Source organism: Colletotrichum fructicola, assembly GCF_000319635.2.
Source record: "Colletotrichum fructicola Nara gc5 chromosome Unknown KSG_Nara_v1_contig03, whole genome shotgun sequence".
In the NCBI taxonomy this organism is placed as follows: domain Eukaryota; kingdom Fungi; phylum Ascomycota; class Sordariomycetes; order Glomerellales; family Glomerellaceae; genus Colletotrichum; species Colletotrichum fructicola.
In genome coordinates this window covers 1273689-1300213 of record NW_027094053.1, presented here as the reverse complement: position 1 = coordinate 1300213, position 26525 = coordinate 1273689, and the positions used below count along the sequence as shown (strand labels likewise).

The following is a 26525-nucleotide window of genomic DNA, read 5'->3' as shown; positions in this document are numbered from 1 at the left end:
GACTTGCCTCATACACAATGTTCGATGACTCGTGCCCCTGAAGCATGTACTTAGTCGCTTCCGTAAATATGGACGCAGTGGAACGATTGTAGTCAACTTCTACATTGCCGAATGTATGAGGGTAAAGAAATCGCAATGCAAACACCTTGTCCCTTGGGTCAGAGGCTTTCATTGATATGAAATCCGCTGCCCTATATAGTTGAAGATCTCTGAAGACTTTCACGGTACGTGGATTGTTAGCTCTGTGGAAGACGTCCTGATGGAACACCATCTCACTGCGGGTGTTGCCGTGTACGTTGCCAAACATATCGAGTGCCTTGTACACCAAGTTCAGCCCTATGACCTGAGAATCTTGGCACAAGACTTTGACATTGACATGTGCAACCTCTTGCAGAGTCCAAGATCGAGTCCAGTATGGCGCATTGCACCAATGCTGAAGACTTTTCTTGTCACGGCAGGCTATCTCGCGTTAGCTGAGACTCGTTATCGTCTTCGCGGTTTAGATGGGTATTGGGATGGTAGTACCTTTGACAAAAATTCGACTTGCCATGTCTGAGACCCAAAACTTGAGGTCCTTTTCTAATTTCGTTTCGAATCCGGAAGTTGGGGGTTTTCTCAGGTCTTCGATCCAATCCAATCTTCGGTGCGACAAAAATGATATTGTCTTGATGTCCTTTGGTGCCCATTGCTCTCCCAGCCAAACGATCACGAACTTCGCCTGGCGATATATATCTGCCATCATGCTCACTTGCACGTTCTTCTCTTCAGTTTCGGCCTGGTTGATGCATACGGCGTCCACCCAAACCCCAGTTCCTGCTCTCTGAACTAATTTCCGCAACTTTCTTAAAGCAGCAGCGCAATTTGGAGTGATGAGAATGGCTGAAGTTGAAGATCCGAAAGCACCTGATGCCGCGTCTTCGTGAACAAACATGGGTTGGCTTGGTGTTTCCCCGCCCCAGGTATATGACAGGGCGTAGTAATCCTCCGGCTGATCCAGACTGGTCTCAACAAGGCTGCAGGATAACGGCGCCTCTTCCTCGTGACTTAGGTGGAGTATAATTAGACGGATAGCCCGCTGATGTGAGAGTGGCTGATAACAGTACGCAGTCATGTTGAGTGATGGCTTAAATGCTACCGACGGACATAGAAGAGGTGATGTGAAAGTAGTCAGTTTTTTTTAGTGAAGAGCCGCCGTGAGGAAAAGAGAAAATGAATCAGGCTGGGCTGAATGAACCGGGAACTGTAACGGGCTAGAGCCCGGCCGAGATCTCCGGCTTTGCCGGAGCAGCTACCGAGATCCGGCTCCGCCGGATCCACTATTCTGCTGTAGCACACCGCCTAGCCCCGGTCTGCATCACTGCTGCTAGGCGCCTATCCCTGTAAAGTCCTTTCCTCCTTCTTCAGCTTAGAATAGTCAATCGACGGCACCTCTACGTTGAACAAGCCTAGGGGCCAGCCCCTTACATATTCTAAGCTCGACAACAAAAGACGCTATACGAAACCTCACGAGAGCGATATGACGATTCGCTAGAGGGTAGTGCAAACGAGAAGACGCTATACGGAACCTCACGAGAGCGACACGACGATTCGCTAGAGGGTAGCGCAACGAGAAGACGCTATATGGAACCTCACGAGAGCGGCACGATGGATCCGCCAGAGGGTAGCGTAAACGACGCGATGAATGCTGAGATTGATCGCCGGATCAACGAAGCGGTCAACGCAAGCGTCCGTCCTCTTCAGGACCAGATGGCCCAGCAGACGGCCCAGATGACGCAGCTCTTGACAGCTCTGAATGGGCTTATGTCAACGGATAGAGCAACCCCTACGCCGCTTGCGAGCAGCGTAACGACCCCGTCCACAGCCGATACAACTATACAGGCAACGAGCGACGGTATAACGATGGCAGCTAGAGGGCGGAGGAAACATCAAATACCAAACCCACCAAAGTTTAGCGGCATACGTAAAGATTTCCAACGTTGGTTCCTAGAGATGAAGGGAAAGATACGAAGAGATAGGGAAGCTTTCGACTGTGATGCCGATATATTCGCATACATCTACGCAAGGCTGGAAGGCACAGCTCAAACCATGGCGTCACCCTACTACGCTCAAGGCGGAGCAGATGGAGCGGAATCCTCCGATCAGTTTATGCAATACCTTGAGACTCGCTATGGAGATCCCAATGCAGAAGCCAGGGCACTGGATAGGCTACGTACTATCCGACAGAAGGAAAACGAAAGCTTTGCTACATTCCTCCCAAAGTTTGAGAAGGAGTTAGCAGAAGGTGGAGGAGGACACTGGGCAGACGCAGTCAGAATCAACTATCTGAAAGGAGCCCTGAACTCCACTCTGCGGGACCGTCTAATTAGTGTAATCGATCCCCCGAAAACCTACCCAGAATACGCCCGGGTCCTTATGATAATAGGGTCAGGGCTAGATAGTAGGACCTACCAGGAACGTCACGAACGACGACGATACCGAGATGCCGATGGGGACACCCTCATGGCTGGAGTCAGCCGGACTAAGGAGCCCAGAAGAGCCGCAAAGTCACAGCGCTACCGCAGCGACTCTTCCTCATCAGAAGACAACATAAGGCCCCAGAAAGATAACCGTAAATGCTATAACTGCAATAAGATCGGCCATATTGCTACACGGTGCCCTAAGCCAAGACGTTCAGGGCCTAAGAAGGTCAAGAAGGTTGAGAAAGCTAAGAGGCGAGAGGAGAGCAGCGATAGTAATGCTATAGAGGAGCTAGGAAGCTCTGAAGCTGAAGAGAGCTCGGGAAAAGAGTAACTCTAACGCGAAGTCGGGCGTTAGAGGCCAAGCCTAGTGACATTACAGAATGGAAGCAGTTCAAGCATCACATGAGCAGCAAATCAGCAGTGATCACTACCCGCATACACAAGGGCACTCAAGCAGACGCCCTAGTAGACACTGGGTGCGATCTATACTCCCTTATCGACCACGACCTCGCCCGTAAGCTCCGCCTACCGGTAGTAGACCGCTCTGAGCGGCTGCTAGGCAGCTTTAGCGACGCTACAGGCGCTACAAAAGCAACAGGTGTAGTTGTCTTCAACCTAGAGCTGTGTGGTTATGATGAGAAGATCTTTGCATATACCGTACGTAGCCTTGGTGACGACCTGTTCCTAGGGAAGCCTTGGATGGAGAGGAACCGTATTCTATACGATGCCGCTGCACAACGGATACGGCATAGGAGGGGTGGCGTAGACCTACGCTTAAAAGGCGAAGAAGAACCAGATCGAGTAAGGGAGATCAGAGCCGCGCGTCTCCTTCCAGGAGCTCCTTTCACTGCACTCTATAGGAGAGCACAACGAGACACCAAACGAACTGCAGGATACGAAGTCCGAGCCATCAGCCTAGCAGATATACAGAAGGCCCTTACGAAGAAGACTGAGAAGGCAGATCTAAAGGCCCTCCTTCCGCCAGCTATACTAGCTGAGTTCCACAAGCTGTTCCAACCTGACGAAGCCGCCAACCTTCCACCACATCGTCCTGGGGTCGACCATAAGATCCCTATCAAACAGGATAGTAGTGGTAATGAGACTGTACTACCATGGGGGCCGCTCTATAGCATGTCACGAGAAGAACTCCTCGTCCTCCGTAAGACCCTACGAGACCTACTGGATAAAGGCTTTATCCGCGCCAGCAGCTCAGAGGCATCAGCACCAGTACTGTTCGTACGTAAACCAGGGGGAGGGATACGCTTTTGTGTTGACTACCGCGCCCTTAATGAACTCACTAAGCGCGACCGATACCCTCTCCCCTTAATCCAAGAGACACTACGCACTGTTAGTGCTGCTAAGTGGTTCACGAAACTGGATGTGGTTGCAGCGTTCCATAAGATACGAATTGCTGAAGGAGAGGAGCATAAGACGGCCTTCAGGACAAGATATGGGCTATTCGAATGGCTAGTTGTACCCTTTGGGCTTACAGGAGCCCCCGCTACATTTCAACGATATATCAACGGAGTGCTTCGAGAGTACCTAGACGATTTCGCTACGGCATATATGGACGACGTACTGATCTACTCAAACGGCTCACGGCAAGACCACGAAGCAAAGGTTAAGCTAGTACTACGGAAGCTTGCTCTTGCAGGGCTCCGGCTAGACCCTCATAAGTGTGCGTTCTCTGTGAAGACAGTCAAGTACCTAGGGTTCATTATCACCGCAGGAGTAGGCATCTCCTGCGATCCTGAGAAGCTGAAGGCAATCAAGGAATGGGCTGCGCCAAAGACGGTTAAGGGAGTTAGAAGCTTCCTAGGGTTTGCAAACTACTATCGGATCTTCATCCCAGCATACTCAGAGATTGCTGGACCCCTTATATCTCTTACAAAGAAGGGCGTCCTATTCCACTGGGGTAAAGAGCAGGAAGTAGCATTCCAGGAGCTTAAGAGGATCTTTGCAGCCAAGCCTATCCTACATCAACTAGACCCTGAGCGTACAACCTACGTTGAGGCTGACTGCTCAGGCTTCGCCCTTGGAGGAGTACTGTCACAAGAAGATGAGCATGGGAGACGTCACGCAGTAGCATACCACTCGCAGCGGCTGAATGCCGCCCAGTTCAACTACCCAATCCACGATAAGGAGATGCTAGCTATTATTAGCTGCCTACGAGCATGGAGAGCGGAACTGCAGAGCGTCAATAAGTTCAAGGTTCTATCTGATCATAAGAACCTGAAGTACTTCATGACAAAGCAGAGGCTCACAGAACGACAAAGCCGATGGGCAGAGGAGCTGTCTCAGTACAACTTCGAGATACAGTACCGGCCAGGAAGTGAAGCAGTAGTGCCAGACGCACTCTCTAGACGCGAACAAGACGTACCTACGTCTCTAGAGGACGAGCGCGAACAAGGCCGGATTCTCCAGCTTCTTCCCGAAGTAGCCCTTACCTCAACGCGTACACGACGCGTAGAGGCAGCCCCATCAGTGCTTGTGTTCACCGACGATAAGGAACTACAGCAACTCTGGGACCAGACCCAAGGGCAAGACCAAGTCTACCAGCAGGCATATAATGCTGTGAAACAACGAGAAAGAAGCTTCCCTCCTAGCCTCAAGCTAAAGGTCCAGATTGCTGAGTGTGAGATCGATAATGGCAACCGACTACTATTCAGAGACCGGATCTGGGTACCAGGTAGCGAAGACCTAGATAGCGAGGCGAACACACTACGTACTCGTATCGTTCAAAGCAGCCACGACTCAGTACTTAGTGGCCACCCTGGTAGAGATAATACCCTCGCGTTAGTCAGTAGGCGCTTCTACTGGCCTGGCCAGTCACAGCTAGTACGACGCTTCTGCCGCAATTGCGATGGCTGCGGGCGAAGCCACATCTGGAGAGAGCATCGAAAAGGACTTCTGAAACCTCTACCAATACCGCAGCGTATACGAAGCGACCTCGCTATGGATTTCATTACCGACCTTCCCCTTACGGATAAGGGTGAGCGATACCTTTGGGTAATTATCGACCGGCTAGGAAAAGGCGTAACCCTTGAAGCTATGGAAAGTATGGAAGCTGAAGCCTGCGCTGAACGATTCCTGAGCTGCCACTTCCGCTTCCACGGCGTCCCTACTTCAATCGTGAGCGACAGAGGAAGCAACTGGACGAGCCGCTTCTGGCGGCAATTCTGCAAGCTTTTAGGAATAGAACAGCGGCTCAGTACTGCCTATCACCCACAGACTGATGGCGGCCCAGAAAGGATGAACCAAGAGATCCAGGCCTACCTACGCAATTACATTACCTACTCGCAGAAGGATTGGGCGAATAACCTCCCAGCAGCTCAACTAGCGCTCTGCAGCCGCGATAGCAGCGCTATAGGCATGAGCAGCTTCTTCTTAGAACACGGATACCACCCAGAGCCTGTCCGGGTTCAAGAGGCAGACCCAGAAGACCATGGGGGCCGTCGCGAGGACCTGGCACGCAAGTTGGTAACAAGGCTCCAGGACGTGATGGATATGGCACGGTCGACCCTTGCCTCAACGCAGCAACGCTATGAGGAGCTGGCTAACAGGAAGCGCCAGCCTACGGAGAGACTAGAAGCAGGCGACAAAGTCTGGCTTCACATGGGCCACTACAGGTCTCCTAGGCCATGCAAGAAACTGGATTGGTTGCACCATAAGTATACCGTTACGAAGGTTATCTCACCATACGTGGTAGAGCTTAACGTGCCAACGGCTATATACCCACGCTTCCACGTGGATACCCTGAAGCGTGCAGGTAACGACCCTTTACCTGGGCAAACGCTAGACGACGAGCAGCCGCCCCCAATTATAGATGACGAAGGCGAGGAGACCTGGAATGTAGAGAGTATCGACGCCGCCGCCTGGAAGCGTCGAGGGCGTGGGAGACGCCGTGAAGTGCTGGTTAAGTGGGAAGGATACGCAGAGAGAACCTGGGAGCCTATCGAGACGCTCCAGGGGACGGAAGCGATGGAGGCTTACGAACAACGTTACGGCCCTGCGATGAAGCACGACGGAGACCCAGCTCTAGCGCCACGGACGCGCCGCCGGAGGGGAGCGGGGAGGTAATGTAACGGGCTAGAGCCCGGCCGAGATCTCCGGCTTTGCCGGAGCAGCTACCGAGATCCGGCTCCGCCGGATCCACTATTCTGCTGTAGCACACCGCCTAGCCCCGGTCTGCATCACTGCTGCTAGGCGCCTATCCCTGTAAAGTCCTTTCCTCCTTCTTCAGCTTAGAATAGTCAATCGACGGCACCTCTACGTTGAACAAGCCTAGGGGCCAGCCCCTTACAGGAACCAGGACATCATGTTGGGTAAGCAAGCCACCCTTCATGCAGGCTGGACCAAGTATAGTAGGCTCACGAGGCAGGCTCTGTGTCAGCGCTTATGATTCCCTGGCTTGGGCCGAGGAGCAAATGTGAGATGCCCAAAAAGTTTCCAAAGTCTCTGAGCATTTGCACGACAGAAAACAAGCAAAAAAACAAAAGATTTTGCGCCGAGGGGGAATCGAACCCCCGGCTCCCCGACGCTGCTGGATGGCAACGGAGAATTTTACCACTAAACCATCGGCGCTGATGATGTTATCGTCTCTGTTGGAGACTCGGAATGGAGGTGAGAGGTCCGCAGTTGGAATATGTTGCGTTGTGGGTGATCGCGGATCCACTGCAATGGGCATGAGGGTTTGAGATGACCCCACTCAAGATCGAACCAGAAGGTCGACAAGGATAGCGAGAACAACAGAGATAATACGAATGAAGATGGGAATAGAAGGTGTAGTATGGAAAATATAGGTTATGAAATAAGGCAACTGAGCGTTGTGTCCTTGAGCTATAAGTCTGGGTGATAATATCAGAACAATGTTGAACATGAGATGATCATAAGCTCGTTTCCCAGCCTCTGAGATCCTTGCAGCATCATTCACGGCCCGCCTAAGCAAGACACCAGAAGACGAAATCCCACTTTGTAGAAATCAACGATCAGTTGATGCCAACACCTAATTGGACCACGAGCTTCTCAAGAATCATCCATTTATCCTCGTCTTTCGCCTTTTCCATGTCATCTGCTTTGGGCTTGAATATTGCCCAGACTGGCAGATATTTGGCGTCCGTCCACTGACTGCTCTTGATATTGTCAAGCGCCTGCTTCATGTTCTTTTGGAGTCGCAACGCATCAGCCAATCCCACGCACGTACTGGCCATCCGAGAGTTTTCCTGCCCCTTCTTTTCAGCAAGACGATGCTCTGTTATCCTGGCGCAGTATATCAGCAGAGATGCCAGCCCCGCAGCGAGAGCCGTGCCGACTGATGATCCATCGTGATACTTGACTGGCTCCGATGATCTTGGATTCTTGGCCTCGGCAACTTGATTGCCGGGAAAAAAGTAGTCAATCCTTTTGACATCCTCGGTATGACCGTCACGCTGGCCTAGGTATGTCGCAGCACCAATTCGGAAGATGTAACCAGGCTGCTTCTGATATGGGAGCGTATCCATGGCTCCTGCTTGGATGTCGTCGCTCGCTGAGCAAAACATCAAAATTCCAGCCTTTGCCGCGTCATCAATAGCATCTCCGAGGGCTTGGATGTCACGTTGCTCCATGGATAGCTTGTCGCTAAAACTACCGTTCCTGGAGTCACTGCCCATGGGGGATGTATGGCCTCCCGTCATCGCGTTCTTGATGGTCCACGACATTGAGATGATGTCCACCTTTTTGTCAATGGCGTATCGAATGGCTTTCGCAGCACTGCCGGCGAATATGTTCCGTCCACTGTTTCGTGACGGACCGTCTTGCACCCTGACGACGTGCAACTCGACCCAGGGGTTGACTCTCACTATCATGTTCGCCAGGATAGTGCCATGACCAGTACTGGAGCAATGCCAAGGTCCACCAGGGAAGTAACTGACTCCACTACTTGTGACGCTGCCGTTGTAGTCGTCGAGGTTGCCAAGATTGATCCCATCGTCAATGAGCGCGAGCTAGGACAACTTGTCAACCACTGAAGCTAGAGCACTTTGCAGAAGAAAGGTTACCTTCACTCTTGGAGCTTTGCTGCCCTTCAGATCTGGGAGTGAGCTCAGAGCTCTTCGGAATACGTCCATCGTGTCGACCCAGAAGTGCTGCTTTTCAGCTGCCTCGTCGCTAACGGGACCTGATGCATCTTCAACAGTGTCCATGTTCGCCATCAGTCCCTCCATCCGAATGACGGTTTTCACCGCAACACCGCCGCCTGTCTTCCTCTGGACCTCTTGTTTGAATCGATTCAGCATGGCAAGCATTCTGTCTCGAGTTTCGAGCCCCTGGTAAGTTGCTCGTTAGAAAGGCAGAATAGTACAAGCCTTGAGAATGAGACTCACTGGTGCTGCGTGAACAGTAACTCTCTTGAGCCTCCGCTCCATTGTCACATATAGCCGGGGAATACCTTCATCGCAGTCCCATGCTCTGAGAACAGCCTGATTTCCACTCCAGTAGAGATGCACATTCTCGACGGTAGGCGCAGCAAAGGCAATGACTTCAGTGCTCAAGTCAGGCTTCCGCCAATCCCTTCATGTATTGTTAGAGTTACAATACTCCTGACATGACAAATGGTCATGAATGACACCTACCATGTCTCAACAGCTATGGGTTCTCGTCCTACCGTTCCACCATCTTTGAGAAAGGACTCTCGACCTTGTAACGCAATCTCTATGGAGGCATCCGTATGAGAGGGAGGGTGTCTATCTTCGACGTATAGGCGCAAGATCTTCTTGACCTTCAGCTCATGCAACTTGTCGAAAACTTTGACGAGCTCAATACGACCGGGTGACGGATTTTCAGTCAGGGAACGTCTTTAAGCTGCGCTCGCGTTTTGGCCTGATGGCGTATTAATCGAGCTGTGACTGACCGTTGGGAGATGAACGTAGGCGAGAGTATCGTTGAAGCCACCGGCGGACATGCGGCTTAACAGGTGAACTATGCTCTTCGCATCCTTTTGTCCCTTTGCATCAAAGCATAGGTTCTTGTCGAGGTCTTAAACGAGCTCAAAGTCAGCAAGCTGCCCAATGGAACTCTGAGAAGTTTACCAACCTGAAATGTTGCCTCTAAATATCAGATCTCGGGCTTCCATATCTGACCGCGTTCGGATGTAATGTGTGGTAATGAATTCGTTCAGCGCGCTCCAGCCCCTGAGTTTGGCCTCGAAAGTGGACATGTTGACCGTCTTCTCAGTCCCTACGTCCCTCGGTCTTTTCATATTCGCGCGAGATCGACCGTCCGTTGGAGTCGAGGACTGAAGACCAATTGGGGTTTGGGGGCGGTCTGACGCATGCCCAGCTGTATTGGATCTGCTGATGCTAGGCTGTATTGAAGCTGTTCCGGCCTTTGGGCCCTTCATCATTGGTTCCTTGACGATACCATCGGATGTTGCAGTAGTTCTTCCCAAAGGAAGTGATGGCACTTTCACAATGCCTACCATTCCTGGATCCCTGCTGGTCGGATTGACGTACATATCCGCCGGGGGAGGTCCCATGGGTTGCTTAGGGCGACTGTCGAGAGCTGTTGTTTCTGGTCCCGGCGGTGTCGCCGCATTCTCGAAATTCATTAACCCCTTTGACCGAAGAGCAGTGATTTGCGCTTCCTTTTTCGCCATTTTCCTCGCGGAGTAGTCTCTTTGGAACTTTTGATGGATCTTTCGGCCAAACATAACGGGAGACTCGCCTCTTTCGTTGAACAGCCGGCGCTGTTCCTTCTTGATGACAGCATCTCCGGCCTCAAACATTGCCTTCACCGCTTTGAAGTATTCATCGGATCGGTCCGAACACATCCGGCAGTCCATTGCGTAATGAACAGGCGTATTTCCGATATTATCTGCTGTAGCAATAGTCTGTGGTTTAGCTTTTGAAGACAAGCGTGGGACAAGAAGGGCCTTCTTGTCGCGGATGGCCTTCGTTGAATCCCACGTGAAGAGATGGTGTAGCAGATTCTTGCCCTCTCCGTCTTGAACATAGCAGATCTGAGAAATTGTCTCCCAGACATCGCTCAACACAGTCGATGAAGTCGTCGTTGTTGTAGTTGATGGCCACCAGAAGAAAAAGGTCTTCTTTCCCTCGGTGCTGAGGCCCCAGCTCATCGCATGTCCCACCTCGGCATTCTAAAAGGTAGCCAACAAGATTGGTCTGAAGGTTCTTAGGAGCCTGGAGAAGTCTCTCTTGCTTTTAGCGAAAATATGCAGTGCTGTGGGTGCAACACGATCTCGGTAATCCCTCCTCGACGCAATGGTCTTCTTCTTGTAGTCCTCGAGAAGCGGCGTCTCCTCGTCGCATTCTGTACTGTCCCATCGTCTTTTTTTGTCGATCAAAAGATCTAATACATCTAGGCACTGCAGATCCAACTCCAAGCTCTTCCATTCTTTTTCCACATCACTCTCTTCATATGTTGCTTTGGGATTGTCAACTGCATGGTTTTGGACCTGGAGGACGTCCAACTCGTGGAATTCGTCGTCCGTAAAATCGAATTCCATATCTATGTGGTTCTTTCACATTACAACTTGTACAGATCGACATCCGAAGGGGAACTCACTTGGTCGGCTAGAGTAGACTACAAGTGATGCGCCGAACTTGCGACTGGGATAGAAAATGTCTGGCGCCAAAATCCCAAATCAGCAAAGTGCTGCACGTAGCTCGCGAGGCTCATTGAGAGATGTCAAGCTCACATACTACGTAACCCCGCTCGCTGGATTCAAAGTTCTCACCAGTTTGTGTCTGCATGAACATGCAAGAATTTGCTAATTTTCTCTAGGATGATACGCATGTATCGTGCTGGGGCCTTGGTGCAGAAAGATCGACCGAGACAGGGCATGCATTCACGGCCGAGAACAATACGACTTGCAGGGCCATCTCCATAACTCTTGCTGAACAGCCTATCAAATATGACATGAGGAATTTGAGTTTCGGTTTGATTGTCATTTGTATCTGACCAACGCACCAACAGGACCTATGCAGTGGCCGTCACTCGTTCGGCCGTACCAACCAACTACCAAGTGACAAATGACACCAACATGTCTGAATTTGGAACTCGGTTCTATTCTTATCATGACTCAGCCACTGCAATCTCGACAACTGTCGTCACCTTTTCAGCTCTCCCCTCACGCAGCGACTGGGCCCTGGATGCCTTGACTGCTTCCTCAAATGTGTTGTGAAATGTACAGTCCCACAAACTGGATAAGTCCACCTGGCCCAGGTTCCAACGCTTCTGTACAAGGTCGTTTGCTAGCGCGTTCAGAGGCTCGCTGGCTGGTGCGAGTATGATTGGGTCATCGCTTCTTCTGAAAGCCATGATGGAGCCTAATCTGGTCTTCAGGTCAGGTGTCACCTGGACATCAGGCAACAACTCAAAGTCTTCCTCTGTATCCCTGGTCAGAAGAACACACGCTCGAAAAAGTGTCATAATCCCGTTCTGCTGAGACTCGTTCTCTTGCAGAGACCATTGCGCGATGGGATAGTTGCTCCACTCGTCGCAGGGGTTGTTTCCCACAACCTTGGCCGCATGCGTGGTCACCTTCTCGACGGACCTCTCGGCACGCAGGTTGGTGTTGACATTCACAACAGCGCCTCCCGAAACCCCGCCCTCCCCTCCCACTGTCTTGGTCACGGTTTCTGTGGTCTGCATCATGACGTGTTTTCCAAAAGGCGCCACTTTGGTGACTGTCGGGCCTATGCTGGCGCTGCCTTTCTTTGCCTGGAACTCGAACGAGATGTTCGCCTCCTTGATACGAGTCGATCGGTGCGAGAAGAACGAAAAGTCGTACACCAGCAGTGTTGCTGGTGTGTGGGAGTCTTGGTCTAAAGTGCCGTAAATGATGGCTTTGGCGATGGCACCAACGTTGAAAGCTGGCTTTCTCCTGGATCCCGAGTGGTATTGGGTTGCTACACTTCGCAGGGTTTCGCCACGTCTGTTTCGAACATGGAAGCCTGCGTTCGATGAGATCAAAGGACTCTTCTGTGCGGGTCAAGGACTCGATTTACCTCCTGACTGACCTTGCGGTCTCATATCCATTGTAAAGTAGGTAGCATCTTCAGAAATCGACTCATAGTCCTCGATCTCGTCCGATTCTGAGTCAGTACTCATCCAAAGCTCAGAATCGTCAAGTTCGTTCATTTTTGAGTTACTTAAGTTGACGTTATCGTTGGTGTCGCAAGGTAACGAAACTGCAAGATGAAGACAACTTTCCTACAGCTGCTTCAAATATTACCGCAATGTACAGCTCATTTAACCTGAGGAGTGCAAATAATGACGAGATCATCTACTCCGCATTTGGCGACGGGGCAAATTCCCAGCGAAACTTTCTATTTTCGTCGTCTCTGGAACCCGTTGGCGCTAGTGTTGGTCCTTCATGCATGGCGTAACGTTGTGACTTGGAGTGGCCTGCATGCTTGTAACAGTGTGAGTACTGCCCTCCCGCAGGGGCTTTGCCTTGCTGCCTGTTGGCAGAAAGACACATCATCTGCTGCAAAGGTATTTTGGCTGATAACGGGACTAGCAGTAATTTTAGGGACGTCTGCTTTGATCTCGAGGGCCCAGTGTTTGCGAACCCCCGCTGTCACACTTCCGTCTACAGTCGGTTGAACGCCATCTGCCTTCGCAGACTCAGGTATGTGATAGAAATATTTTATTCGTTTCTCAAGCTTACTGCTGTTTTCATTCATTAAACGCTTATACGCTTTTGATCAACTCCTATCTAGCATGACGGGGCAGGTCCTAGCGCATGTGTTTGGAAGAATTACCTGGGATCAGCCGTCAGAAAACAGTGCCGCCATGTCTGTTGAAGATGTACCGCCCCCAGCACGGCATACTTCAGAAACGGAACCCAGAACCCAACCCGAAAAAGGGAACGATGCCGTCGAGGATGATGTCGCATTGTCATACCTGCAGTTGAAGAGCAGCCACTCACCCGGGGAGAGTCAGGGTGGCTCCGACATCATCAAGTACGCCGCGCCAGAACACATGAAATGCGAGGTGGCCAGAACTGACGAACTCTTTCTTCACAGTATCGTACATGTCACATGCTTCCGGCCTGAGGTTCAGATGTTCAGCCGTGAGCACCTGCTCTCTGACAAGCTCACTGGGATTGAGACCAGAGAGCTCGTGTTTCAAGTGGGGATCGATGACCTTCTTGTCGGGGAGATGGTGCAGGAATGCGTAGAGGATCAAGCCAAGTGTCTCCTCCGCGGGCTCCTGGCAATAAGGGCTGATACCTCAGTAAGTCAAGTCAATCACCTAAGCGTCGCGTCTGATACTAAACAGCTCTTCATCAAGAACAAAAGCCGAACGATAATCTTTGTAGCGTATGATCTATGATCTGTCGTTGTTAAGACGGTGAGTTAGGCCTGCATTATAAACCCAAATTTCAGTGGTAGTTACTCACACTAGGGACTTTACTGAAATCACAGACTCTCTACTTGGCAGCCAGCTTTCCAAGCATGTATCCGGATATCTTCTTTGATACCAGAAGAATAGTAAGGATAGAGTCTAGGATGATTTGATTCCATGTGAAGGCTAACGAAGTTAAGGTATTTTCAGGATGTCCACAACGTGGGGTGAATGAAAGCGAGTTGGCAGCCAAGCTCGGCAGTTTTCTGGTCGATCAAAGCAACGAAAAGGCCATGTTCAGCATCATTTCCACGTCTATACGCAGTCTTGCAGCTTGCATCTTTAGGACAAATCAGCTGTTCTCGATGTCCAAAATCAGTCTTCGCTGCCTCATTATCAGCCTACATGCCCCCAGCGAGAAGCAGGAGACATTGCATCATGTGAGACAGGAGGTTCTAGACCGAATCTCAACAGCCAGCGATTCTGACAAGTGAAGTAGACTCTGGATGAATTCACTGCGACTATGGGACTGCCATCTGAAGTTATCATCCAAGAAACAGTTAGAGTGCTATCAAAGAAAGAACTACCCATGGAGTGGAGGTTCTGCAACCTATCTAGAACGATTTCCAAGCATTTTTTAGGTAAGTCTGTTCACTACAGTGAGAAGAATTTTGCAAAGTATCAATGAACTAAGTCATGCCAGTCTCTTCGTTGCCTGCCCCATGGGCCGCCACAGAGAAATTTCTCCGTTCCATTTCTGCCCATCCGCGCCAGCTGCGGCCCAGGAGCCAGGATGAAGACACTCATGGGCTAGGACCGAAAATTGAGTCAAGCCCTTCTTACCGAGAATGGACAAGCTCTATTGGGAACAAGATTATCTACGTCCACGGTGACTCAACTACAACGACTCACGACGTGGCCGACTATATCTTTGCTTCACATGTAAAGAATCTGAGAGAAAGCGAGACCTTTTCTCCGAATCGGGCCTACATGTATACATTTGACTCGCGAGATCCTCTTCATGATTCAATTCCAAGCCTGGTTGCTGGCATGCTTCTTCAATCTGTCGTCAGCCGAGGGTGTCGAAGGGACGAGTGTCAACAGCTGCAAGAACCATTCCTTATGCGTGAGCAACCCCATTCAAAGTACTTCATATGAAACATTGAGAGTGCTAACTAATTGATGCAACAGAGGCTGGTTGGGGAGACAACTCATGTCAAGTGGCTTTGGAGACACTTAAGATGACGTGCCTCTGTCAAGGACTAGTCTTACTTCTTCATGACTTTGATGAGTGCAACTCGGATAGTGGGAGGCGATTCCTCGAATACTATGGAGGCATGGTGGAAAAGACTGAGCATGAATTCAAGCTGATAATCACTTCGAGAAAGCCTGATATTCTGTTGTCAGAGCTTGCAGCATGGCCTAAGCTGAATGTGGATGAGCTCCCTTCGAACGCCACCACCCCAATCATCAGAGTCGTCCACAAATCCGATCCGTCGAGTACGATTTCAAGAATGGAAGTCGCGGTATGGAAACATCTTCATGGTCTTCGTGCTCACCATGCAGACTCGACACTTCAGACGATCTTTCGAATCGTCCAAAACTACACGGGCTGGCCCGAACTCCGATCAAAAGCATCTCTGACGGTAGCCTCTCGACTTTTACAATCTGTCTCTCCTACCGACACTGTCAGGACCTTTCTGCACAGATTACTCAAATCTAATGATCACTTAGAGGATATCAAGTGGGTCTTGAGCTGGTTACTTTGTAGTTATCGACCGCTGAACGTACAAGAGTTTGTCTTTGTCTGCAACAAGAGACGTCCTTACGAGCCGAGCGATGAAGAAAATATTGGTTCACACTGGGTTTCAGTTGATCTGACATCAAGTCTACCGATATGGCTGATCTCTGTGCTTCGTATTTTCGTTGACACAGAGAAGGAGCCAGTTGAGATCCGTGGTGATGTCAGGAACCTTTTGGAGCACGACCCCGGAGCCGAAGAATGCATATGGGACGAGGTCAGATCGACGGCACATTATACTCTGTTCGAGTTCTGTGCCAACTATCTCACAGCAAAGCACACTGTTGAGAAGTTGGAAGTCGTGCTCAAGAACTATAACACACTGTGGCAAACCAATCAGCAGGGAAAGAAACCCGCTGCTCCCTTGGACTGCGACAACAACGACATCGTCTACTATGCCATACAGGCACTGCCTTATCATATGTCCAAGCTGAGAGACTCTGCCACGGCATTGAAAAGATTTTGCGCTCACGGGGGAGGGAGAGCTTCGACCGTATGGGCAAAGTTGTACTGGGCAATGAGCAGCTTGCGAACCAGCAACCCACCAGCATCGGCACAAGGGGTTTTGGGTGGCCTTGGATTGACTCCTTTTGCGGAGGTGAGAGAAGAAGCAATTGAAGTGAGGGCAGAATACGCTCTCATGAAAATCCTCCAAGGCAGAGGGGGCGAGATATGGTTGCTCCTTGATGAAGGGCAGTTCTCGCTCTTTGCCTTGGAAGATATTCTCGCCACTTCCATTCAAGCTGGTGAGGAAGAAACAGCCCGAAAAGCAGCAAAAAGCATAACATTAGACCCCAATTGGAGGGCTAAAGCCTTCTCGTCGATGGAAAAGGCAATCTGGGCAGCAACGTGGCTAGGAATGTCAGCCCTCATGGATGATCTATTGCACGCTGGAATTAGCCCGAACTTGACTTCGATGCCCCATGAGGCTGCAGACAGCACTTTGCGGCATCCTAGTCTCATCTATATGGCCACGAGTCGTGGTCATATAGATGTTGTCCGGTCTCTCATGAACCATGGAGCGAAGATAGACGTCATTGGGCCAGGTCAAGAAGACAATCTCCTTGCCGCTGCGTTCTCCGGGCATCTTGACTTGATCCGGCTTTTCTCCAGTCCTGCTGACTCTCCTACGATGCTGCATCGCAAACGTTCTGGTCTTTTCGTGGCAGCTGAAAGGGGACATTGGCGGGCGGTGAGCTTGCTGATTCAACTTGGGGCAGATCCTAATTCATCCCGTGGCTCGCCCTCCGACGACTACCGCGAATGGAGTCCTCTCGCGATAGCATGCAGAAACCAGTGGCCAAAGACAATGGAGGCGCTCTTGCAAGGAGGCGCCGACCCAAACATCCTGGGGCCGTATGGTGTGGATACGCCGCTTTGGTTTTGCACCGTCGATGAGCCCAACCTCCAATGTGTTCGTTGTCTGGTGCAATTCGGAGCGGATCCCAACCATAACAACTTCTCTCCGCCGTTACTACACGAGATGGCAAAGTCGGCACACAAAGTCAACATTCTCATCGATATTTGCGACATACTCCTTTCAGGCAAGAGTGCGATCAACATTAATGCAGCAGCCGCCGACGGCGAAACTGCTCTCATGCAAGCATGCCGTACGGGAAAAATGCCACTCGTTCGCTGGCTACTTACAAAAAACGCAAACATCAATTCTGTCAACGATTCTGGACAAGATGCCATGAAATGTGCCATCTGGCATGGCCGACTGGACATCGTGGCAGAACTCCTCAAGCACAATCCTGAGGGGTGTCAACTTGTCCCGGCTGCTACCGATGATCCTGTCAACACTTTTGGACCATTCACTTATCTCACTTTGGCTGCGCATAGTGGAAGGACAGAAATAGTCGAGCTATTGATGGCAAACGGACTTGATGTGAACCAGGCCGACGGTTGGCAGATGTCGCCTGTCCGTTACGCGATCGACAGATCCAAGTTGGTCAGTGATACGAGGCTCTTTCGACAGCTGATCGAAAATGGAGCCAAGTTAGGCGATGCCGTGCACGGGGAAAGTCTTTTGCACCGTGCTATCGATGCACCCCTGGATTACCTGAAAGTTCTCCTGGAATTCCGAAGAGATATCGACATTGACGTTCTTGGTTTCTCGAAGGCCACGGCGTTCCACTATGCCTCATCTTGCTCGCGGATGGATCACATGCGGATACTCACCAGAGCAGGCGCCGACATCAACATCGCAAATGGTCAAGGATATACAGCATTGCATGACGCTGCGTACAGGAACGACCTTGACGTCACTTCATTTATTCTTGCCCAGCCAGAAGTAAAAGTCAACATCACCGCGCCGAGTTACGGCACTGCGCTTCATATGGCTTGCAAGAGGTTAAATATTGAGGTCATACGGAGTCTCATATCTCACGGGGCGGACACCAACGCTATTGCTTTCAACTACGCCAATGGCACGCCGTTGATGTCGACTATGCTATCCAATGAGGATGCAGTCCGCGACAGGGACGCCCAAAAGGTGGACATGGTAGTCCGTATGCTTGTCTCTAACAAAGCCGATATCCAACAGACTATGTGCGGATCTGCGTTCACATTTGATACAGCATTCCAGGGTGCATGTTTCAACGCTGGTGTTGCTACAATCAACTTTCTTCTCGACGAAGGAGCTTCTGTCCAGCATTCCGATGCCTTAGGGCGGTTGCCTCTTCACTTTGCGGCCGCAAACGGCATTGAAAATTTTCTGGCCGTCATGCTGACCTATAGGGGCGATATGATGGCCACGGATAAGGAGGGAAAGACTTGCTTGCACTGGGCAGCACAATTTGGAAATTTACAGACAGTCAAGTTCATCATAGATCGCCTCCGTGGTGCAGACGTAGACTGCAAAGATAGCGATGGATGGACTCCACTCTGCTGGGCAGCGCGCGGGTCGAAGCCTGCAGACTTTGGCAAGATGAGGTCAGAAAAGCCAGACTTCCTGAACGTCATTTGCACGCTTCTCCGACACGGCGCAAGCTCTGAAATAGTATGCAACCTCTCCGACGACGAAGGCACTGGCACCATTCAGAAGACAGCACTGGATTTGGCCCGGCTGTGTGGTTCGGGTGTCGAAATTACTAGCGCACTGGAACCCAAAGTTGGCAGTTCAGGCAGCGAAACTGCAGCATCGAATCGCCGATACGTTCTACAGAGACACATTTGCCACGCGTGTTTGGTGGTAATGTGGCCCAAATTGCCTCCCTCTATTACGCATCTAACAAGCCTTTAGACGATAACAGGCCCATTATTCGGGTGCAAAACTTGCAACGCCCTCGCCTTTTGCAACAAATGTGTCCAGCACTTCGAGACATACCATTCAAGCGAAACGCAAAAGGATGGGAAATTGCATGTTGCTGAGAAGAGTACTGTCGACATATATCGGAATGCAACGCTCGATGTTGATCTGAATGCGGACCATGCAACGAAGACGTCAACATCAGCTCAAGATGGACTGCAGGAACAATCAGAAAACGGGGAAATGAGTGAAGAATATGATTCAAGCCTTGACCTGGACTTTGATTTGGATGGATTGGGCGAAAATCTTTCATGAGCGCCCTCGACAATCAAATAGATCCAGTCCTGATGCATTTCAGGATCAACTATGAATACTTACGGACCTTCATTACGTTCCAAAATCTAGACGTTGTGAACTACACTCTGTGATCCTGTGGGCATTTTGTCGGGATGTGGTTTCCGATCAGCTTTCACTCGCGGACGTGCATGTGAGCTTAACAGTGGTCTTCGCCAGGTATATTCTCCACACCGAGCAAGATTTATCCAGTTGGTTTGCAAAATTCGTTGCCAAGAATCGAGTATGCAGGACAAAAGCGATTCCAGACATACCTCCGCCAGAATCGAAATGCATCTACGATGGCTCGAGTGTAAGTCTTCTCATATACGACAGATGTTAGAGGTTGAAACGAGCCGCGAGGAAACTTTACGCTATCGCAGGCTATCAGCTGAAGTGGAGACATGGGTTGTAATGTGGAACCACCCATGATTCACAAGAGAAGGCCAGCAAGTGGAAACTGTCAAACAACAAATGTAGGCAGGTTCAACAGAAGATGCGGTGGAGATTTTGAGGCCTGTTGTTCAAAAAACAATAACTGAACCTTTTCCTGCTTTGAGCCCGTAATAATAAAGCTCCGAGGTTTTGTCAGCGGATGTTAGAAAACGCTCACGCGTGGGACCGCATGTACAATCCTAACAAGCTGCTGCTGCTGCTGGGGCCACAAGTCTTGGGGAACCACACACTACGAGCTCCATTCCTGAAGAGTCAAAGTCATAACTCCTCTAGCTTTATGGATAACGCTGCAATGGAATCACAAGCACTAAAATTCGGGCAAACGGGCGCCGACTCGAGTTTGTCGTCCAAGACCTAATCGACGAATGAGCGTATGCTTCCACATTAGTGACCAATGATAGTAGCCTGAAAGACAGGATTGGCAGGCTCGAATGCTCAAGATTTCTCAAAACCCGCTGCAAACGCAACTCGTCTACGCAGGGTAGTGGGTGGCCTCGGTTAGAACTTCCCCATCTCACTGACTCTTCTGGGAGGCTCCATCTTCATCTTATCAGATCCGCTCCCGCATGGCGCCAAGCAAAAGGCAAAATTTTATCTGATCCGTTGCCAACCGCTTGTGCCAAGTCGGCGCGATGCGATGAGGAAGAGGGTCCGAGGGGACCTCATGATGGAAGCTTGTTGGTCAGACTGGTGATCTACACGCCCGCGCGGGCTACCCTTCGGCGCGGAATTCCTGCAGTCTATGGTAATACGACGTTGGGTGTCCACCATTCACTGACGAGCTCCCCTTTTCGGAAAGCTTGGACGATTCTCACGGCGAAGAGTTCGCCCGACCAGCCAACAGAACAGCGTTGCCAAGTAGTGTTTAGTGGACCTGTCTCGCGCAAAGTCGGAACTGACACAAGTTTGTTGGTGACAACAAGACCGCCCAGCCCTGGCTAGATGAAGTCGTTGAACATTTTTCTTTGCTGTGCCACTGATTTATCCCTGTGGCTCGTCCGATGCCGGCTAGATGGAGCTGGTCAGTCCAGAACCTCGCGTGGTCCTTCTCGTTCGGTTCACATATTCCGTGACATATTGGCGTGGTTGAGGAACGTTACGTAAAACATGCATGAACCTTCGTATAAGCTTCTTTTTGGACGAAAACTGGGCCGTAGCCTTACCTTGTGGATGCTTACATATAGATAGTGCTCCTTCGTCCATGCTTTCATGGGTTCTGTCCTATGGATCACCGTTCATCCTAAGCTCCCAAGCCGAGACCCTTCTCTTGGCGCCAACCTCAGCTGCCCGTCACCATGAGCGCGCCCGCAGTCCAGTCAGCTCCGGCTGAGAACCACAGCCAAAGCCAGAGCCTTGACGAGAAGAGCCCTGGCAAAACAACAACCGAGATCAGCGCCGACAACTCTGACGCTGAAGATGAGAAAACGGAACCCCAAAATGGTGTCAAGAAGATCCAGGCCATTACTTCCGCGTGGTCGTGGAGAGCGCTGATTCTCACTTACATCTTGTGGGTTCCCTCAGAGTACCTTATCAATGCAATTGACACCGCTGACACAATGATATACTTGTAGCATCTGGATCACCTCCTACACACATTCCATGCAGCAGCAGATGAACAGCAACCTTGCCCCCTATGTAACATCATCGTTCCAGCGCCATGGCCTCACTGCCACTACTGGCATCGTCGCCTCAATCGCTGGCGGCGTTTCTCAATTGCCATTCGCCAAGATCCTTAATGTCTTTGGTCGTATGGAGGCGTACATACTTGCTCATGCCCTTTGCTGCTTTGGTCTGATTCTGATGGCCGTTTGCCGCAACGTCGAGACGTATGCCGCTGCGCAGGTAAGATGCACTTGTCCCCAGCTTTTTCAATTGCCTCCAGTACTGGGCTAATATCTTCAAGGTCTTTTGGACTGTTGGAAGTGGGGGCATTGGCTACATCCACACTGTCATCATCTCTGATACGACTTCCATCCGTAACCGTATGATCATCTACACCCTCAACTCGACGGCCTACATTGCGAACGCGTTCGCCGGTCCCGTCGTTGCCCAGCTATTTGTCGAGAAGAGCAGCTTTCGTTGGGCGTTCGGATCCTTCGCCATCATCTTCCCCGCCTTCGGAATGCTCATTACCGGCATGCTTTGGTGGAACCTGCGCAAGGCCTACAAGATCGGCAAAGGTCCTGAGTTGACAAAGAGCGGCCGCAGCATTCAAGAGTCGTTGGTCTTCTATTTCAAGGAGTTTGACGGTTAGTACCCATCATTCATGGAATGTTTACGTTGATGCTTACTGTAGACCAGTCGTGGGCATGCTGCTGATCATGTTTGGCTTCTCTCTTTTCCTGCTGCCTTTCAGTTTGGTTCGATATGCCGCCAAGGGCTGGGTCTCTGGCCACATCATTGCCATGATCATCCTCGGAGTCTTCTGCCTAGTTCTCTTCGGACTCTGGGAGAGAATGTACGCCGATACACCTCTGGTCCCCTGGAAGAACCTCAAGGATCGGACTATTCTTGGCTCTGCCGCTACTGCTGGTGTCATCGCCCTGAGTTTCGGCACTTGGGATTCCTACTTCTCATCATATCTCCAGGTTGTCCACCACCAGAGTATTAGTCAGGCAGGCTTCATTGGTAATATCTACACCATTGCTTCTTGCACATGGGGACCCATCGTTGGACTGTAAGTTGCTTCTCAACTCTCGCAAGAGCACGTCGCTAACGGCTACCAGCCTCATCCGCCAGACTCACCACTACAAGTGGATTGCTATGGCCGCCATTCCGGTTGCCTGCCTCTCAACTGGTCTTCTTATCCACTTCCGCACACCCGATACCTACATAGGGTACGTTATTATGTGCCAAATCCTAAAGGCTGTCTCCTCAGGAACCATCATCATCTGCGAACAACTGGCTGTTATGTCTGTGGTCAAGCACAATGAGGTTTCGGTAATGCTGGCTTTGATCGGCCTTGCAACTTCAGTGGGTCGCTCCATTGGACGTGCTATTTCTGGCGCCATCTGGACCAACGAATTCTTGGACAAGCTCATCAAGTTCTTGCCTAATGATGCCAAGAGCGACGCTGTTACAATCTACGGAGATATCAAAGTTCAGCTTTCATATGCTTGGGGAAGCCCAATTAGGGCTGGAATTATCCAGGCTTATGGAGCAGTTCAGAGACACATGGTTATCTGCGGTGCAGCATTTATGCCGTTGGCGCTGGCTTGTGTGTTTTTGTGGAAAAATGTCAACGTATCCAAGGTGCACCAGACAAAGGGTCAAGTTTTCTAGGGTATCTAGGATGCCATCAATTATAGAAGAGCTACAACTTGATCAATCAGTCTTAAACTTAATGAAAGGGGTGGTAAAGAAAACAGCGAATTTTCTGATAGACCACTGATCAAAGTTCCTCGTATGAATTGAGACTGTTCCAGAGCACTAAGCTTAGAGCTTCTTAAGTGACCTTCGTAGTAGTACTACTTGCAATTGCGTATCTGAGCCAATCTCAAGCAGGCTGTATGCCTCGCCAAGCAAGCCCCCTTATGTAGGCTAAACGAATGGATACTAAGCAAGCCTGCTGTATGATTTCCACACATACGAGCGATCACCTACAGCGCCCGTTGTAACACATTCATCATGCAGGTCTGGTCACATGGTGGCGCAGGAAGGCGCCCATCTTGCCCCTTATCCCGTTCTCATTGGTCCTTTGGGGGTGCCAACCTCAGCTTGGCTCTCAAGTCAGGTAAGATCATAAGGTCATACGTGGACCTTTCAGACTACTAGAACATGACGATCCATGATGGGAGACCTCAGGGTATGCGGTTAACTAAATTGCTAAATATGCGAAGACAACAAAGCAATCGAGAAGAAACTAGCGTGGAAACCAACATATCCAAAGAAAGAAAAGTAGCTATAGCTAGTTCTTTCCTTGAAAAACAAAGAAAAACAAAACGTAAGATGGAAAGATGGAAAGATGGAAAACGCTTTCTTCCTGAACCTCTCTCTCAATCGATCGACATAATGAGCAGTTACACCATAATCCGAGCTCTCTATTTGAGGCCAAATGGAAAGCATCTATTGTACTTTGATGGGTCACCATCGAGCTCCTCCAGAGGAAGGCTCTCAATTATCTGTTTGTTAGACTGAAGATGTTCCGGCAGTGTTCCGGAGGCTCTGGCAATAGGATGATGCCCATGCTCCCATCGACAACGTCTATTTTATGAGACCGTGAAATCACGTCCTGGACAGGTGTGAATTGGCAGTTATGGTTCAGCCCAGCCCCTTACTCGGCCCCCTCACTGCGCAAACTCAGTAAGGCTGCGACATCCGACCCTCCAGTCGTTCCAGTGGCTGGGCTGATACCAATAGCCTTGAAAAGCTCGAGGAACTTTTGATGACACGGGAAGGAACCCCTGCATGTGCAGCTCCATTAAATTGAGAAAGCATTGGCAGGCTTGAGTCCAGAACCTCTTGGCCACCCGCAAGTCAGCTGCAGGTGACAATATTGTCCAGCCTCAATCACGGAATGAATACGAACTTGAACAAGACCTACAGCCTTGAACGGAACCACAAAATAGATACAAAGCTGGACGATAACTCGTGCGCCTGCGCAGTGTTTAATTTCTGCTCCCTCCCTCGTCTCCTCCCCCTTTCCTGCCAGTCAACGCAGGCTTGCTGATGAACTAACCATGGCGTCGTACGAACCAGTAAACCAGGCGCCGATCTCTTCAGGCAACACATTTCACCGAATACCCCGGAAAAGAGTCATGTCGGATGTTATCATAGAGCTCGAATCACCGTCGTCCAAGGCCGAAGATATACATTCAACAATGGACACTCAGTCCGACATTCCCAATACTTTCCAAGATCAACTACCAGTAAAGACTGCCGGCTGGGAGTGCTCGCCTTTTCAATGGTGGTCGATTGAAATACTCTGCTGTATCGCCTCCGCTGGCTGTCTTGGCAGCATCGTCGCGCTGCTTATCCTCTACGACGGCAAACCCCAGGAAAGCCGGTCAAGCAATGTCCTCACCCTCAACGGTCTCGTCGCACTGCTTGCTACGCTCTGTCGCACATTTTTTATGGTCGCTATCTCGGCGGCCCTGGCACAGGGGAAATGGAATCAACTTTCTGGCCGAAATGACGCTTCACACTACCAGTTGCGAGACTTTGCTATATTTGACGACGCTGCCAAGGGCCCCTGGGGGAGCGCAAAGCTTCTTTGGAGGTTCAAGGGCTTGTGAGTCACGAAATTGCCCGCCTAAGAGGAGCTTTGACAGACTGCTAACAACATTTCTTACCTGCCAGTCATATCGCATGTTTGGGAGCCGCTCTCTCTATTTTATCGCTTGCCTTTGGTCTCTTCTCGCAGCAACTGATCGGCCTGAGAACTATCGAAATTACCAATGACTCGGTGGGAGCCACTGGACGAGTGCCTCGGGCAACGTTTGTGGACACCATGAAGGCCGGAAGTATCAATCCAAGTAAATCCACTGGACTCGAACACATCCTGCAAAGTTCTCACTAAAATGTGACAGAGTCTTTGCTACCATCAATCAAGTTGGCAATCTACGAGGGATACATGGCGGAAAATGTCGACTTTCTCCAGACCACCTGCCCAACCGGTAACTGCGATTGGCCGATCATCCCGACCCTTGGCGTTTGCGGAGCCTGTGTCAATACCACAGACGAGATCATCATCGACGGTCTGGGAGGTTCCTGCAACGTTTCCACGCCCTCGGGGATTAAATTCACTGGCGGTTGTGGTAACGAGTGGGAGGGCACCAAGTTTATGGTCGGAGCCGGCTCAGGAAAGGTCTTCTCGTTGGTCCCGGAGGCCCCAGACCACAGTGAAGCGCCGCACATCATCGTTGATTTTGGTGCTCTTGGAATCCCGCCGGGCGTGAACAACACGATGGGGCCTCTCCATGAGGGCCTAGTGGCCACCGATTGTGCTCTCTGGTACTGCCTCCAGGCACACAAAGTATCTGTAGTCGAAGGCAAGCTGACAGACGAGATCGTGAAAACCTGGAGCAAAGTGAACGAAAGCGAGGGCCTTGAGAGCTACAACTTCCTACAAGCTCCGGCAGAGCCGTTCAATCTGGACCCTGATGAGCGTTACTACATAGCACAGCATCAGATGTCCACCGTTCAGGACTACCTCTCCAACCAAAACATAAGTGGCACGGTCGCGAGATATCTTCCAACGTATCACTCTACTACCGACTTTGCAGATGGCCTGTACAGCGCTTTCGACGACCCTGTGTCGTGGATCGAACTATTTGCCTGGAGCATGACCAACGAAGTACGGTCGCTTGGGGACAGGTATGCGCAGCTTACTTTTTCGGCGGAGCCACCTGACGTGCGGACCTATGCTTCGCAAAACGTACGCTATCGGGGCACCGCAAGATCATCTCAGGTTTTCGTCACTGTGAGCTGGTTCTGGTTGACCTACCCTGCCCTAATGGTCCTTCTCACCGTGGTCTTCCTCGTCTTTGAGGCTACCAGAACATCATTCCAAAAGGATATCAGGGCGTGGAAAGATGACTCCATGGTGCCGCTCTGCATCAGTCTCGACGAGCGGGTGAGGGAGATAGCGCGAGAAGGCTTCATAGAGCCCAAGGGGGCCATGAAACTTGTGGGAGATCATGAGCTGCGGATCACAAGGGGGGCCAATGGGTTTCTTACCGGCTTTGCTCCGAAGGAAGATTAAACAGCTCATGCAGAAGACGGAAGATTTATGTTTTTTAATCGAGACAAAACCTTTTCCCTTGCGAGCATTCGCAAAGACAGCAACAAAGCTCGTGAAGAGAGTCTTGTCTTTGACTTGAAGCTTATCCAGAAGCTCAAGTAAATCGCGTGATAAGCTTTGACACTGAGCCAC

The 26525-nt window shown here is 50.6% G+C and overlaps 6 protein-coding genes across 6 annotated transcripts; 4 read left to right on the top strand and 2 right to left on the bottom strand.

Annotated features, from left to right (window-relative positions):
* Positions 1 to 2085: 2085 nt before the first annotated feature.
* On the top strand, positions 2086 to 6861 carry CGGC5_v005155 (Transposon Tf2-9 polyprotein; the record flags this gene model as incomplete). The annotated part of the gene is made up of 5 exons (XM_066151402.1): positions 2086 to 2608; positions 2675 to 2786; positions 2828 to 6535; positions 6772 to 6784; positions 6841 to 6861. The coding sequence occupies 5 exons, from the start codon at positions 2086 to 2088 to the stop codon at positions 6859 to 6861; spliced, it is 4377 nt and encodes a 1458-aa protein (XP_066008965.1).
* A 586-nt stretch (positions 6862 to 7447) lies between these two features.
* apr-2 (Subtilisin DY) lies at positions 7448 to 10572 on the bottom strand (the record flags this gene model as incomplete). The annotated part of the gene is made up of 6 exons (XM_032032671.1): positions 7448 to 8443; positions 8498 to 8764; positions 8822 to 9008; positions 9071 to 9216; positions 9349 to 9473; positions 9531 to 10572. 6 exons carry the CDS (start codon positions 10570 to 10572, stop codon positions 7448 to 7450), a joined length of 2763 nt encoding a protein of 920 aa, XP_031893017.1.
* Positions 10573 to 10593: 21 nt separating this feature from the next.
* Positions 10594 to 12599, bottom strand: CGGC5_v005153 (uncharacterized protein; the record flags this gene model as incomplete). Its single annotated transcript, XM_066151401.1, has 5 exons — positions 10594 to 10964; positions 11022 to 11081; positions 11159 to 11174; positions 11571 to 12412; positions 12467 to 12599. 5 exons carry the CDS (start codon positions 12597 to 12599, stop codon positions 10594 to 10596), a joined length of 1422 nt encoding a protein of 473 aa, XP_066008964.1.
* Positions 12600 to 12870: 271 nt separating this feature from the next.
* CGGC5_v005152 (putative ankyrin repeat protein) lies at positions 12871 to 19177 on the top strand (the record flags this gene model as incomplete). The annotated part of the gene is made up of 13 exons (XM_066151400.1): positions 12871 to 12884; positions 12982 to 13092; positions 13184 to 13426; positions 13490 to 13700; positions 13758 to 13786; positions 13951 to 13957; positions 14012 to 14251; positions 14311 to 14452; positions 14515 to 14937; positions 15003 to 15337; positions 15546 to 15555; positions 15606 to 18805; positions 18857 to 19177. 13 exons carry the CDS (start codon positions 12871 to 12873, stop codon positions 19175 to 19177), a joined length of 5286 nt encoding a protein of 1761 aa, XP_066008963.1.
* Positions 19178 to 20946: 1769 nt separating this feature from the next.
* MFS2-4 (MFS siderochrome iron transporter 1) lies at positions 20947 to 22933 on the top strand (the record flags this gene model as incomplete). Its single annotated transcript, XM_032032637.1, has 5 exons — positions 20947 to 21158; positions 21223 to 21493; positions 21555 to 21900; positions 21953 to 22328; positions 22378 to 22933. 5 exons carry the CDS (start codon positions 20947 to 20949, stop codon positions 22931 to 22933), a joined length of 1761 nt encoding a protein of 586 aa, XP_031893363.1.
* A 1538-nt stretch (positions 22934 to 24471) lies between these two features.
* Positions 24472 to 26354, top strand: CGGC5_v005150 (uncharacterized protein; the record flags this gene model as incomplete). The annotated part of the gene is made up of 3 exons (XM_032032626.1): positions 24472 to 24881; positions 24950 to 25125; positions 25180 to 26354. 3 exons carry the CDS (start codon positions 24472 to 24474, stop codon positions 26352 to 26354), a joined length of 1761 nt encoding a protein of 586 aa, XP_031893373.1.
* Between the last annotated feature and the right edge of the window lie 171 nt (positions 26355 to 26525).